The following is a 15,699-nucleotide window of genomic DNA, read 5'->3' as shown; positions in this document are numbered from 1 at the left end:
CCAGGGATTCGGGAGACCCATAGCAAATTGCTGAGTCGATCTTGAAGCTTTATTTTGTAGGTCTGTAAGCTATGATGGACACCAGAAACCCTCCCCCCTTCCAAGAACAAATGAGTAAACAAAAAATTTTGCATGGAGATAATTTAATTTAGTGCTCTCATAAAAATATTGAGCTTTTCTAATCGAATCTTTGATCTTTTAGTATCTACTGTTAGACCTGTATGCCAATCCTCATTTAGCAGTTTGAAAATACACTCTTTCGCCATGTGGAGAGAGAGAGCTTGGGGGTGGGAGGATCGGGTGTGAGAAAGACTACTGAGGTTCAGGCCTGGACAAACATGAGTATGACAGACTGGGAAGACCATTTCCTTATTTTCACCCAACCACGAATGTTCCATATCTTACCTTGGTCTTACCAACAGAGGCACAAAGTCTGGTGACTATTGGATACTCACCTGCTCCCTGGTGCCTTCCCACAAGCACATCTGCTCCAGCCATGCAGCCCATGCCCAGGATGCAGACAACGATGCCGATGAAATGCACAGCCTTGTACCGGATCAGCAGGAAGAACCAGGAGAGCAAAATCACAACGGGGATCACAAAACAGTCCAGGAGCTATTGGGAGGTAAAGAACAGGAGGGTCAGGAAGAAGCTCCTGAATGAATGAGGATAATGTAATGAAGATAAAGAATGGATTTCTGGTGAAAGGGTATTTCCCCTGAACCTATGTTTCTTTGTAGAATCAGAACTGATGCAGTTAAAAATGACTCTGAAATAAACACATATTAATTTCACTTAAATATTTTCCAAGCCTTGGAAGAAAGGCAGATAGATAAGATAGGTTGGTGGTGAAGATTCTTCTGCCCCATGGTATCAGGACAGCTGTGTCTCACCTTCTCAGCACCCTGCTAGACTAAACAGGAGCACTTCACAGAGGGGAGAATACATTAAGCCATTTTAGATGGCCCCATGACATTAAGAGTAGGTCTGGGAATGGTCGGTCTTATAATATTTTATACATTACTAGAATTTAGACAAAGTTACACTTGATTTCTCCCAGACAACTTTCCCCTCACAACAAGTACAAGTTACTTTAATTGAATTTCACTCTTAAAAGAAAAAAATCCTTTTTATATGAATAGAAATATTAGTCTCAAAAGTTTACAATACTTATAAAATACTATTGTAAAAGGAATAAAAAGGAAATAGGGTTGACTATAGAAAAAAAAAAAAAACCCAGATGCCCCAAGAGCTGGTGGAGTTTGCCCCAATCACAGAATAGGACGACATGATGAAATGATAAGACCCCTGTGCCCGGTGCCAGGAGATCTGAATGTGAATACATTCAGTATTTTTACTCACAGTAATGTGCCCTTTACTCACAGTAATGTGCCTTAGCAAATCACAAACTCTGGAAGCCTCAATTTCCTGTCCATAAAATGAAGATGATAGAACTAAGAGGGAAGGGAGCACATGGACTGTGGGTGATTTGGTGGTGGGTATGCTATGGGGGTGATACCTGACCGGGGTATCCAAATATTACCTTAATTAAAGATCAATCAATTAATTAATTAGAAAACAAACAGAAAAATAACGAAGGTAATAACCTCTGCTGACTTTCCCCAAAACTCATCATGAAGCTTAAAGATACATGTGAAAGCATTCTGCAAATTACAGAGCCCTAATGTTTGTAATTGTTCGTCCAAATGCACCTCTGGGTGCTCCACGGGACTAGCTCAGTCTCTGCCATGACAGGGAAGATGCAGTGACCACTGGAGACATCATCCAAGGCTGGTTTCCATGAGACAAAATGATGTCACACAAGACTTCCAACATATCAAATGGGAAACTGGTGGCCAGTACAGCAACTCTGCTAGAGCCCCCTACAAGTGGCTCCTACCCCCCAGCAGTGAGATCGAGGGCAGTGATTGCTCTCGCTCCTTCACTCTCACCGCCTATTACCACTGACCATCTAATTTTGCCAATTCCACCTTCTATGCCTCTCTCAGATCTACTCATGCTGCCCTCTCTTATTTCTGCCATCTCTCCTGAGCTAGCATCCTCTCCTGCCTGTGACAAGCCTCCCTTCCTGCCTCGAAGACTTCAAACACATTATCCCCTCTTTCCAGGATACTCCATCTCTATTTTTAAATTCCCTGCACTTATATACTTCCTGCTCAAGCTCTGTGGGTACCCAGGCCAGGCCAGATCGATTTAATGCTTTTTCATATCCTGTTCTCCTTTATGATGCCATTTACAATAGAACTTAATTAATATGGACTTATTGATATAATGTCTGACCTCCCCACTGTCCAGAGAGCAGGACTCTATTCCCTGCTGGGTTCATGAGAAGTACCCAAAAATAGTTATTGAACTAATACATACAAGGATTTTTAATGATCAGAAACATCAAAGTGGAGTCTCCAAGATTCAAGAAAGACTGAATACTGTTTGGATATTTGCAAAGCATCTCTGTCTGTCAGAGGGGCCTTTGCACTGTAAACAACACTTACAATTCCTTCTAGCCTGAAAGCTTTTTGTGACCTGGACTTTTTTTGTGATCTCGTGCTTCTTTGTACATTAGTTTTCTCTGCAAAATGGAACAAGCAGAAGAGCGAGCTGTCCCAGTGATGCTGTTCAATGATCAGGTTTTGTTGGGTCTTGTGAATGCTCACTGACCCTGTGCAGGCTGCTGGCTGAGCCCAGGGGGCCACAGCACTCCTGGGGGCTATGTATAGGTTTGGCAGCTGGCAGAATTATACTACAGCACAATAGTTCATTGCACAGTTAATTAGCAAGTTCATGATCTTACTAGATGTGGTATAATACTCTAAGACAGGTTTTACAACTGGTTTCAAATGTCATTTAAGTACATCAGGAAAATTCAGTATGCCGGTGAAAACTGTTCACTGGGCATAAAACAGTTGGTGTTTTGTATTAAAAATTAGAAATGATTGAATCAACAGTTGAAACATTTAGCAACATACTCCATAATTGGGATTTCACTATCTGGCTGAAAACCCTTCGTCAGTGGCACTGAGACCTCCTCCTGAATTACTCAAGGCAAAAAGAGCCAATCTTTGGGGAGGGTTGAATCTTTTTGGTTCTTAATGTCATTAAAAACTTCAAAGCACTTGAGTTCTAGGACCCATTCCTTTAATGGATTGAGTGTCAAGAAGTCTATGGGTAAGGAAGACTGTCAGAAGGAAGATATAGTGACAAAAGAATATAATTGAAGTCAGGGTTTCAGGGACATTTCATTTTGGGAAGTTTGGTTGTCCAGAATATAGGAAGGGATCAATAATGAGTGGCTTAATGAATTAAGAAATGGAGAGGTACTGGCTCTCACTGATACCAGTGTCAGAGGGGATATCACAGATAGTCCAGGTTCTACTGGCATTTGGGGAGGGACAATTCTCTCTCTCTTTTTTTAAACATTTTCATTTTTTTAAAGATTTATTTATTTATGCATACAAGAACTGGGGTACAGGTCATAGGTGTGGCGGGGGGGGGGTGAGAGGATTCACCAGAGACAGAGTGGGGAACAGAACAGGCAGACTGACTGAAATACACTGCTGAGGGGAGCAGAGGGTGAGTCAGGGGAGGTCTGCTGTGTGTGCCCTGTGGGTCACCTCCCTGGACGGGCATCAAACTCATGCTGCAGAGGCTGCAGATAGCATCATAGGTTGTGTCTTAACCCCTTGCGCCACCAGGGAGGCCCAATTCTCTTTTTTGCAGGACTACCTCTTGCTCGCTGCATGCATTTGACATTGTTGGGTGCTGCCCACTAAAAATATCTTCCTCACGTTCACAAGTGCCTCTTGAGGGCAGTATCTCCCCAGTTTAGAATCAATGAGACCCCTTTATTAACATCTGGGCACTCAGAAGTGTCAAGAGATGAAATAATGGGCTCAAGGTCACTCAAATTGTTGGCATCAGCAGTCGTTCTGTCAAGATGTTCTTTGAATGGTATTTTAATGAAGGTCAAAGGGAGGAACTGCTACAGGTGAAGGGCTCGCCGCCGCACGAACGGTTACTACAGAAAAGAAACTATCAGTAGCTGCTGTTCACATAAACAGGATTACTTTTTAGTGGTTTTTGGCTCCAGTCTTTCCTCTGTGGGCATAAAGCACAAAAATGCCCACAAAATATAGTTTTCTTGGTAGCTGAACTTCTTACAAAGAGGTTGTTAGAATAATAAAGAAGGAATTACAATAGAGATTTACAACTGGGACTGTTAAGACAGAAAAAGAACAAAAACACTTCTGATTCTGTCATTGATAGGTTTACCTTTCTTATGTAGATTTACCTTGTTTGCATGCATTTCTGTATCCAAAAGGAAATTATAAAATATCAATACAAAAAATAAACAAATTAATGCTATTTCATAATCATCTTTTGTTCTGAAAAATCTCGAAGAACTCTGAAACTATGCTGGCTAGAAAAATGTTCATTATGACTTAGATTTTCATAGCATCTTTTCCCCTAAAGAGAAAAACTAAATTTATTCTCTGTATTATTAACCTTCATGAATACCTGCAGAGATACCAAGTTCTCTGACTTAACTAAAGGAGCCACAGAAGAGGGGGGTGGGTGGGGGAGCACAGCACACTCAATAGCTGAGGCATATTCTTTGGCATCCTGGTGGTGGTGTCAGGATTACTTGAAATTGGTGGCTTTAAGTAACATTCACAGTAAATTGTATTAGGTTTACATTTATATTTTGCAAGAAAAAATTACTTTTATTTAATCTTTGTATAGCTCTTTCAAAGAGTTATAATTATATCTATTTTATAGATAAGGAAACTGAGGGTCTAACAGTAAAGCAAATTACTGTCTGATTTGGGGTTAAAATGCTAGTCTCTGGACTCCTCAATCAGGGTTCAAGAGTGATTTCCAAAAGTTTTTAAATGACTAAAAAAAAGTCTGTGTTGACATTACTTTTAGGACAATAGGAAACAACCTTAATTAACATTACAGTATGTTTTAAAATAGATATATATTAGAGGATCACAGCATCAGTTAACTTTTTGCCCTCTCTTTTTTTAGCTTCAGACAGTGTCTTACTACTGGATCTTTAATCACACTTGGCCATAATTTCTCCTACACACACACACACACACACACACACACACACACACACACCCCTCTCCCTTCCTGCTAATATCCACAAGCTTCTCTCTCCCTCTTCCTATGCTGCCTTCATTTACCAACCCTTCCCAGTCTGGCTTCAGACACCCCGACCGTTGAAAGAGTTCTCACTGGTAAGTCCCATCCCCATCCTAACGTGGCCAGTACACTCTCCTGGTAGCAGACAGGGTCCCAGAGATGACTCATTTTCTGTGTGTCAGTGACATGTACTTTCACAGACTGCCAAGCCTCCTTTGAGTTAGGGAGTATCCCCAGTTAAATCTTGTTTTTACAGAATGTTTCCCAAGCTTTTGTTTCACATGAGTTCACAACTCTAAATCTGGGATGCAGGGAAAGGCACAGACTCTAGAACTGCTGCATGATGGGGGCCCCCTCTTAGGCACCCTAACAGGAAGCGCCTTCAGCAGGACCCACACTGGGTAAACCCTGCAAACATTTGGAGACCAGAATCAGAAGGGATACATTGGAAGTGCAAGTGCAGCACTAGTGTGCATACTGAAGGAAACACATAAGAAACAGACACCAGGAGGAACACTCAGGAGAAGACTGTTGGCTTTTCCTTCACACCCCATAGGGGTGGTACAGTCCCTCTGCATTGCTCCCTGCAGGTAGCACCAGGCAGCCTCTAATCTACTTTCTACTTCTATGGATTTGCTTCTTCTGGATGTTTCATGTAGATGGAATCATATATGCTATGTGGCCTTTCATGACTGGCATCTTTGACTTAGCACACAGTTTTCATGGCTATCCACACTGAAGCATGTCTCAGTACCTCATTTCTTTTTATTGCTGAATAATATTTCATTCGATGGATATACCACAATTTACTTCTCCATTCCTCAGTTAATAGACCTTTGGGTCATTTCAACTTTTGGGCTATTATGAGTAATACTGCCATGAATATTTGAGAACAAGCTTCTATGGGGAAATATATGGTTTCATTTCTTTTGGGTAGATGCTGGCAAGTAGAATTGCTGGGTCATATTGTAACTATGTTTAACATTTTGACTAACTGCAAAAGTATTCTCTAAAGTGACTGTACCAGATGACAATCCCACTAGAAGTTTCCAAGGGATCTAATTTCTTCACATCCTTGTTGGCATTTGTTATGACCTGTCTTTTTGATGTGAGCCATCCTAGTGGGTGTGAAGTGGTATTTAATTATGGTTTTTATTTGCATTTCAGTAATGACTATGATATTAAACATCTTTTAATATGCTTAGATGTTTAATATTACATATATTCTTATTTTTCTTTGAAAAAATGTCTATTCAAATTCTTTGCCTATTTTTAAATTGGGATTTTGTCAATGTATTTTTATAAAGTAATGTTACAATCATTTTTCTATTTTTGAACATTTTTTAATTCCCACTTCTTTTTCAATATAAATGATGTTTCAAAGGACACACTAGTACATTAATCTTTGCCTTTGTCTCTGAATATATCCTTAGAATAGATAGTTAGATTAAAGAATATAAGTTTTTAAAAACTCTTGATTCACATGTCCGAATTTGTTTCTAGGAGGTTAGCAGTTATTTACTTACCCGATTTCAGAGTACGGATGTATGAATCTTTGATTGATACTGCCAATACTTTTATACATTATCATTTAAAACTTCAATTTATATCCAAAATGAAATTTCATTATTTTAAATTTAAGTTATATGATTACAGATTTAAAAACTCAATAAAAAGAAAAAAAAAAGAAAACCATTCCATAGTTTTAATTGGGGATATAGTACTGAGTGAAAATCACATGAAGTAATTTCACCAAAGGATTTTCTTTGGGGAAATGAAATTATTTAAAAGAATAGAAGCCGATTAGGTGCTTTTTAAAATGCTGACTTACAGAACACTACCCTTAATTTAAAGATATAATAGTATACTGTGATCCATTATAATCCATTCCCTTTTAAATTCTGTATTCAATTTTACTAGATAATTTTAACTAAGATTTTTTTTTACTTTAATAATCAGTTTCAAGAATATCATTAAATGATTTTTTTCAACTTTTGAATAAATATTAGCAAAAAGTTTTCACCATCTTCCAAAAAAAGAATGAATAGCTTTAATTAGAGATGTAAGACTGGTAGGCTTCTTTCCATAAAAGCAGGAAGTAATTCCTTTTAAGAGATCAAATTTGTTTTTTTTAAAGATTTATTTATTTATGCATATAAGAACTGGGGTACAGGCCAGACATGTGGGGTAATCCACTGGTAAGAGGATTCACCAGTGACAGAGTGGGGAACAGAACAGGCAGACTGACCAAAGTACAATGCTGAGGGGAGCAGCGGGTGAGTCAGGAGAGATCTGCTGTGCCATATAGGTAGCTCCCTGGCCAGGGCTTGCACTCATGTTGCGGTGGCTGTGGACAACTTCATAGGTTGTGTCTTAATCCCTTGTGCCACCAGGAAGGCTCTGTTTTTATTTTTTTATTGTATTATTTTTATTGAGGCAACAATGGTTTACAACATTGTCTATAATTTGGGGTATAGGTTCACATCTTGTCAAATGCAACACTGTATCTACTATCTACTACCAAAGTACCCCTAATACTCCACCATAGTCTCTGGGGCCCTTTCCCCTCTTATGCTCCCCTCCTCCTTCACTCCCCCTCTGGTACAGATTTCTAGGGTTTATTTTGCTTTAGATTTTCTGTTTCTTTGTTTTGTTCCTCTATATTCTACATCCGAGTGAAACTATTCAGTACTTCTTTCTCCTGAATTTTCCACCTAGCTTAACCCCCTCCCATTCCATCCATGTTTCCCAAAAGGTGAGATTTCATTTAAAAGGTCAAGTAACCTCGAAAGGAATTAATTTAATTCATTAAAACAAACAAAAAAACTCAGAGCATCATAAAGTCAGCATATCATGATACTGTTTGCTGAGTTATATGCTTATATGCTTTGTAACATGAATGAAGATACAAGAAAAAATAAGTAAGTAAGATGGAAGAATTGCTCTGCAAATTAAAAACAGGCATTTTAAGAAACTTCCATCATATTCCCATTTTGTATTTACAGATTTAAAAACTCAGCCTGGCTTATTCTTTTTCTTCAACTTAGGGTCCTTAATATTTTCAGAAAGGTTGAGTTTTGCATTATATTTTCACTTTGATAAAATGTCTTCTATCTAGAGGAGACTGTCTTTTGTGTCTAAATAGTATTTTTTTTTCTTAATGTTTTCTTAATGTGGTTCTAAGCATTTACTTCTTTCCTCTGGATCCTATCTAATAGAGAATAATAGAGTGACCCATTTGCACCCGTTATTTTTGTCAGTCAAATTTGTTGAATATTGACAATTTCCCATGGCTGCTCCAAGGGTCACAAGGAACCAACCACTGTATTAACTTTAGACATAGATTGGAGGATGCCACATATCTCCACTCCAATTTTAACTTAGCCTAAAATTTCTTAGGTAGACATACTAGGGAAAATGATCATTAAGCCTTGAACTCCATGGACCTTTCAACAAAGGACAGTTCTTACCAATTTATAAAGCAGACAAAAGAGGAAACATCTGAAGAGTTTTTTCGCCTTTTTGCTTTCTTTTAAGGCATAACAATTCCACTGAGTAAACATCTAATGGGCAATTTTCCCTTTGGGGATGGAGTAAGAAGGAAGCATTTTATTTCATTGTCTCAGAGTTTGAAAAGAAATGGAACTTCCTTCTGTCCTGGGTGGTGCCATGGGAAGAACAGAAGGAGTCCCTAAATCTCATATTCCTTTTCCCCCTTACTTGGTTGGGATGACATATATTTCAGGTAAAAATTCATCTCTTGATTAAGGATCTACATATCATATCAGGCATAAAAATCTCTGGAAGGATAAGCTCAGACTTTAAAATAATAAAATGCTAACAAGGGTTATCTTTGAATTGGATAACAGAATTTCACAATCCCACTGTCCACATTCTCTGAGGTTTCCAAATTTCCTCTCCTGAGCGTATACTACTTGAAAATATATAAAACAACACATGTCATAAAAGCATAAAATCTCTAAAAAGGCAGATCAGTGTTTCTCAAGAAAAATGGATGATTTATTTTAAAAAATGAAAACAAGGGCCTCCCTGGTGGTGCAAGGGGTTAAGACGTAATCTATGAAGCTATCTGCAGCCACTGCAGCACGAGTTTGATGCCAGCCAGGGAGCTACCCACAGGGTGCAGCAGACCTCTCCTGATACGACCGCTGCTCCCCTCAGCAGTGTATTTCAGTCAGTCTGCCTGTTCTGTTCCCCACTCTGTCTCTAGTGAATCCTTTCATGCCCTGCACCTCTGACCTATACCCCAGTTCTTTCATGCATAAATAAATCTTAAAAAAAAATTAAAACAAAACAAAAAACTCAACCCCAGGGCTCCCATTGCAATACAGTATAATGAGGATCTGCCCTCACTCCTCTTTCTAATTTTCTCTGTCCTAGAGAGACTCTTCTGCCAACCTTTGGCTTCTCATTAACGCTCCCCTCCAGCTATTCACAGGGAGAAAGCCCCCCTCACGCAGCCTAGCTGTCAAAGGCTAAACCTGAGGCAACTGGTAGGTGATTCCAGGAAAGAGAACATTTCCTTACTCTTCCTTCCTCTGCTTCTAATTGGCAATTCTCCCTTGTTTCTAAAAGTGATATATATTATAAATTCATCTTCTGTGAGTAAAACTGAAGTGTTAACAGGAAAAGATCTTAAAAAAGACAAACTTCATAACACAGACACAACAGAAGTCTTCTTTCAGCTGACAGACCAGCTGAAGAGCATGAAATAGAGTTAGGAAGTGCACATTCATACACAATCAATAACATTTTAATTCAGTGCACCGGACACGTGGCCCTCCTAGAAGCTTTTGAAAATCTAAGTGGCAGTATTTTTCTGGACAGCAGTGACTTTCACCTGGAATAGACTTTTCTGGTAGATATCTCCATCCCCTTTAGATATTTTTGATCTCAGAACTATTTTATTCATGACACTTCTACCCTACACAAACCCCATACCTTAAGACTTAATGTTTGGGTTTTTCTGCCTTGAAATAGTCACATCCAGATGAGGTCATGTTCTACCGCATTGCCCAAGAGATCCAATCTAATAAAATATGTAATTATGCTGATGAGACTACAGTCATTTTCTAGGAAATATCCTATTTTCAGGACGTGGGGAAAAGTTTCCACCAATCATTTTGTTGTTGTTGTTGTTTCTACTGATAATGATGTAAAGGTGTGCATTACCTGTCCCCTAGTGCCAGTTCATCACAACATTCTAGTTGTTAAAGAATAATCTCTTCACTTTTGGGGCTTCAACTCACAAAGATAAGAAATGAAGAAGAAAAAAAAGACCCTGCCATGCACCGAAAATCTGGAACAAGTACCTAGAAATCTAGGAGGCCTGGAGAAGATACAGATCATTAGGGAGACGTGTGTTTCCAGGGTTCACTGCTGTGAAACCTGCCTCAGGTGAGAGCAGGCTGTCCTGGAGGACAGATTTCTTCTGGGTGAGCATCACTGGAGTTTTAATCGGGTTAAGGAACAAGTTTGATTATTAACAACCAAATTCTAAAAGCAGAAAGCAAGGAATTAATATTTACAGAGTATCTACATTCGAGGCACCATGCTAAGATCTTATTCTTCCCATTCCACAGGTAAGAAAATAGATAAACTAAGGATCATAGATAACTTTCTTGAAGTTACATAGTAGAAGTGTTGAAGCCAGGATGGGATCTCATTTCTGTCATTCTGCTTAAACAAAATAAGCTTAGGCAATCAAGGACCAGGTAGAACAGAAAGTATGTAGGCTCCAGTTACAGTAACAGTGGTCTAGGCCAGATCAACCTTGTGTGCTCTTTCTCAAATTGTGAACATTCTGGGTATTGAAGCATCCAGAGAGGGGGCTCTGGTGGGGAAGGGGTAAGAACCAAGAGGGAAAAGAAGCACAGTGGACAAGGGGGTGAACTAGAGGGGTGGAGGGTTATTTGTAGTGGGGCACTACAGTGACAATACCTGATGGGGAGTATCTAAATATTACCTCAATTAAAAAGAAATAAATTTTAAAAAAGAAAAAAAATTTTAACCCCCCTCCTACCCCCCAAAAGAGAAAACACTTGGGGGGAAAGGGAAAACTTTGAGAGTAGTGAAAAAGGAATCACTGGTTGTCAGCATTTTTATATTAAAGAAGGTATAGAGTAGAAGAAAAAGTATATGAAAATTAGAACCATTTTCTTTTTTAGTGATGAGTGCCTGTCTTGCCTGTTTTTGGAGAAGTGGTTGCCTAAAGTCAACCAACTTGTATTCCTTATTTGTAGAATTCATGATCATTAGAACATTAACAATAACATTAAGAAAAGTACACATTTTCAAAGCATATATTGAAGGAAATGAAAATTTTCTGATAAAATATTAATTCTACATTAATTTTGCATTACTTTTGATTCCTCCAAGCATTAAAACAGCAGGCAGAAACACTTTCAAGAGCCAGAAAAAAGCATCTTGTACTTTGGAGGGTCTATTTCTTGATCTAACTCAATCATTCAGGGTTTTTTTAAAGGTAGAATCAGATTTTCATTATCTATAGGGGTCATTTATTTGCTCACTCAACAGATATTTATTAAATGCATGTTCAGCATTGCTCTGGGTACAGAAGATACTCCAGTGACAAAGGCACTCTGCATCTAGGTTTACATTTCTTTCTTCTAGTTTACAGCCAGTTTTTTTTTTCCCCCCAAAGGATGTACCACACCCTGGTTGTAATTCTGCCTCTGTTCTTTGGGAACCCCAATTTGGTGCCCTAAGAACCTTCCTTGCTGCTGTCCTGCACCCTTCCTGGATCTACATCTCTCTCTGTTGAATGTTTTCCTTGACCTTATAGTTAATGCCCTGATCTTGATGCCCAATGGCTTTGTAGCTATTTAACTTTACCTCTTCATAGTCAGCTTCCAGAAAGATTAATCTACAGTCACTGTCCCTGGCCTCTTATGCATTCATTTATCAAGCTACCGCAAGCTACAGCTCCATTAGCCAGCACCACCAAAGCTATATTGCATGGCCACATCTAACTATAGCTTTGTGCAGCATTTGGCATGGTTAATTACTCTCTTCTTGAGTACTCTCCTTTCTTGATTTATCTATCTTTTTTTCCTACAACCTCTCTATCCTTTCCTTTTGTCTTTTTCTGTGGATTCATTCTGTTGTGTGTTTTTTTTTGTGTGTGTGTTTTCTTTTTTTTTTTTTTTTTTTTTTTTTGTCTCTCAAGGTAAGTTCAGTCTTTGACTCTCTTATTTTCACATTTTATATATGCTACCCTTTGGCTGTTACCCACCTCTTTCTTTTCCTGCCAAACTTAGTGAAAAGAGTTGCATTTAGTGACCTTCTCCATATATTCAACAACCATTCAAAACCAAAACCCAGTGTAGTTTGGTTTCTTTTCCCCACACCATCAAACTTATTTGAAAATAACTCCTGTTTTTGAACCCTGCAGACATGTTATGTTGTTGAGAAAAGTCGGCGATGTGCACCTTTCCTTTTTCTCCTTTATATGTGGGGCAACATCCTCCTATTTCTTACATTTATTACAGGTGAATTTTATATAGTGATGGGGTCAAAAAGAGCACTTTTATAAATGCAACTGAGCATGTATGTGAGAGAGAGAGAGAGAGAGAGAGAGAGAGAGTCTGTTCTGCCATGTAGAGTAACATATCTATGCATTACAGGATTAAAACTTTGACATTTTGGGAGGGCCATTATTCTACATAAACACCAACTGTGTTCAGGCATAATGAAAGGTATGCTTTAATGAGAATTTTTTTTTGTAAAGAAAATTGCCATTTATTGAGCAGAGTGTGCTGGAGTTTACATATTTAATCTTCTTTAATGTGCTAGAATTCATGGTTGTCATTTATATAGTCACTCTGGAAGGTCATGGGTGTATTTCAATGACAATCTCATCACTCAAAAACACTTTGAACTCTTTGAAATTGCCTTTGGAGCACTCATTGAACTATCCTTATTGGAAACAACTACTCATTCTTTGAGAGTATGTTTTATTTTTTGAAAAGAACCAAAATGCTAAATAAAGTTCATAGCAGTCTAAATCTAAAGGAAGGATAAATTATAAAGAATATGCATGACCTAAAATTGGCTCTGAAAATTTTAAAAGGAGAAATTCTAAACTATTTTGAACAATGACAGCATATCTGAATGAGTGTGTAATAATAAAAGTTAGGCATTTGCATTTTGGAGGATAATATTAATTTAAATGTGTAAATTTTGCTATCTACTATTTACATTTTATTTATATTTCATATAGTAAAATACTGTTATTACTGCAAGTGCAACAGAGACTTCGAGGCTCCTGGCTGGGGGAACGCATCCATTCATGCCCGGCTCTGCTGTGCCCGCCTACGCTAATCGGGTTTTGAAACCAGAAACAGTTTTGAAAACGTGTCAATCAGGTTTGAAACCCGTGAACCCTGAAAGCTATAAAAGCTGGGGAGCAGATGGATTCAGACATGCACTCTTGCCTAGGATTCTCACCTGGGAAGACCCCTGCTTCTGATGCCCAACCCTTTGGAAACTCTCGCCTGCTAACCGGGGCCGCTGGCCTGTGCCCAGTGCCTTAAGAGCTGCCGGCCTCTACCAGATCCTCAACACCGCCTCCTGATTGGCGCCACTGGTCTGTGCCTGTGCCATATCAAGAGATGTCTCTGTTGTTGTGGCCTGTGTTGCTGTCCGGTCTGGCCTCTGGATGGTGCTTCTGGCTGCTGTGGTGCTGCTTCAGCAGTGCCACCCGTGATCACCTCCAGCTGCTACTGTGAGGTGGATCCCGGTCCACCAGCAGCTCCGAGCTCTCATTTTAGGGACATTACCATCCTTCACAAGAAGCTTTTGGTTTGGACTGCTGGGCACTGTGGGCACTATGTGGGGTAGGGCTGTGGGCCATCTGTGGTCTCAGAAACTTTCCCTTTTTTTTTTTTTTAGATCTCTCTCAGTATTCCCATTATAATGAAACTCTGTTATTGTGATTTGAGTTGTGTCGTGCAATTGTGTGGTGAGTTGTAAGTGCACAGGTGAGAAACCATGAACTGTAACATTCCCCAAGTTTTTACAGTTTTTTTAAAAGTGGCAGTCTTTTTTTAAAATTTTTTAAATGTTTTAAATTTTAAATTTTTATTTTTTTACATTATTCATTTTTAAACAATATTTGCTTCCTCCCCTCAGTTGTAGTCCCCATATAATTTCCTTCACCAATGCACCCGTGCACCCTCACCACAGGCTTGTACAGTTTTATAAGAAAAGTAAAGGGAATTTTGAATTTGAAAAGTAAAGGGAATTCTTATATAGGAAGATGCTTCTAATGAAAACTATTTGGAGTTAGCTTACTTTTAATTCTTATGTTGCATAACCTAATTATGGAAGGTATTTGTCACAAACTATCTCTTTTTAAATCCATTATCTTTTCATATTGTGTCCTCTAGTGAAATCCCTCGTAGGAGTCAACTTTTTTTTTTTTTTTTCAAACTGGCCCAAGCTAGATTATCGGGTTAAGAAAAAATCATTAAATTGTGTTTAACATCGAAAATCTCTGCCTTTCTCTTTCATCTTATTAATAAGTGTAATGTTTCAGGAACTAGGGAGTAATTACCTGGATAAAGCTATGAGAAATTATCAATGATGTTATTTATAGAATTTTGTTGCAGGAACTATGGTCTTAGAAACTTTCCTTTTTTTGAAATCTCTCTCTCTCAATGACTTAAAATAAAAGATGACTTAAAATAAAAACATAATTCTAAATTTCTATCAAAAGATTTCATACCTATAAAAATCACCTACATGAATATGTTCAGCCAGTGAGTATCTCTTAATTGATAAGGTCTTAAAACATGGCTAATTGGAGCACTGATAAACTGTTACTAATATTAGTTTCTTTTAAGACTTATAATTCATAAGTTTTCAAAGTGAAGGAAAAGTTGACTTTTAAATTTTTATTTACTTAACCTTTAGAAAACTTGTTTTGAGTGATATGCTTTCTTATGTTCTCCCTTTTCTGTCTCAGTTTCTCTGTCTGTCTCTCTATCTTGGTCTTATTCTCTCTTACACACACACACACACACACACACACACACACACACATACACACCCCTCTAGAGGTGCTCACTAAATCTATTTGCAATTCTTTACTTAAGTGAAACATTGATTAACACTCTCCATTGGTACAATAATGTGCCCATCGGCTACCAGCTACATTCTGTAGAGATCATTCAAGTTCAGGAGAACTAATGGAGTCAATGAAAAACAGATTAATCTGTGTGACTCTAATGAGACCTTGGGTAGGGCCTCCTGGGTTTCCCCATATGTCCTATTCATCCGTGTTCACCAAATATGACCTGCTGAGCGATCTGGCCATGGACTCTAAAATAAATGAAGCTGAGTATGATGTAATGTTGAGATATAGGAGTGTTTCACTTTTCACAAACTCAGTGTATGGCAAGAATACCCAGGATACTAATACAAGTTATTTTTCATAGTACAAAATGATTTTCAATTTATGAGAAATACAATTTATAAGAAATAGAA

The 15,699-nt window shown here is 38.4% G+C and overlaps 1 protein-coding gene across 2 annotated transcripts in view; it reads right to left on the bottom strand.

Annotated features, from left to right (window-relative positions):
- The window catches only part of SLC35F1 (solute carrier family 35 member F1), a 348,022-nt gene that overhangs the window by 37,954 nt on the left and 294,369 nt on the right, over positions 1-15,699 (bottom strand). For both annotated transcript variants that reach the window (XM_054699129.1, XM_054699130.1), the window contains one exon: positions 456-615. In XM_054699129.1, coding sequence (XP_054555104.1) covers positions 456-615 — 160 coding nt within the window. The remainder of the gene's footprint in view (positions 1-455; positions 616-15,699) is intronic.

The sequence above is a fragment of the Talpa occidentalis genome, unplaced genomic scaffold (genome assembly GCF_014898055.3).
Source record: "Talpa occidentalis isolate TD23 unplaced genomic scaffold, MPIMG_talOcc4v2.1 talOcc4.2, whole genome shotgun sequence".
Classification (NCBI taxonomy): domain Eukaryota; kingdom Metazoa; phylum Chordata; class Mammalia; order Eulipotyphla; family Talpidae; genus Talpa; species Talpa occidentalis.
Note: the sequence above shows the minus strand (reverse complement) of the source record. Positions and strands in the feature narration are given on the sequence as shown.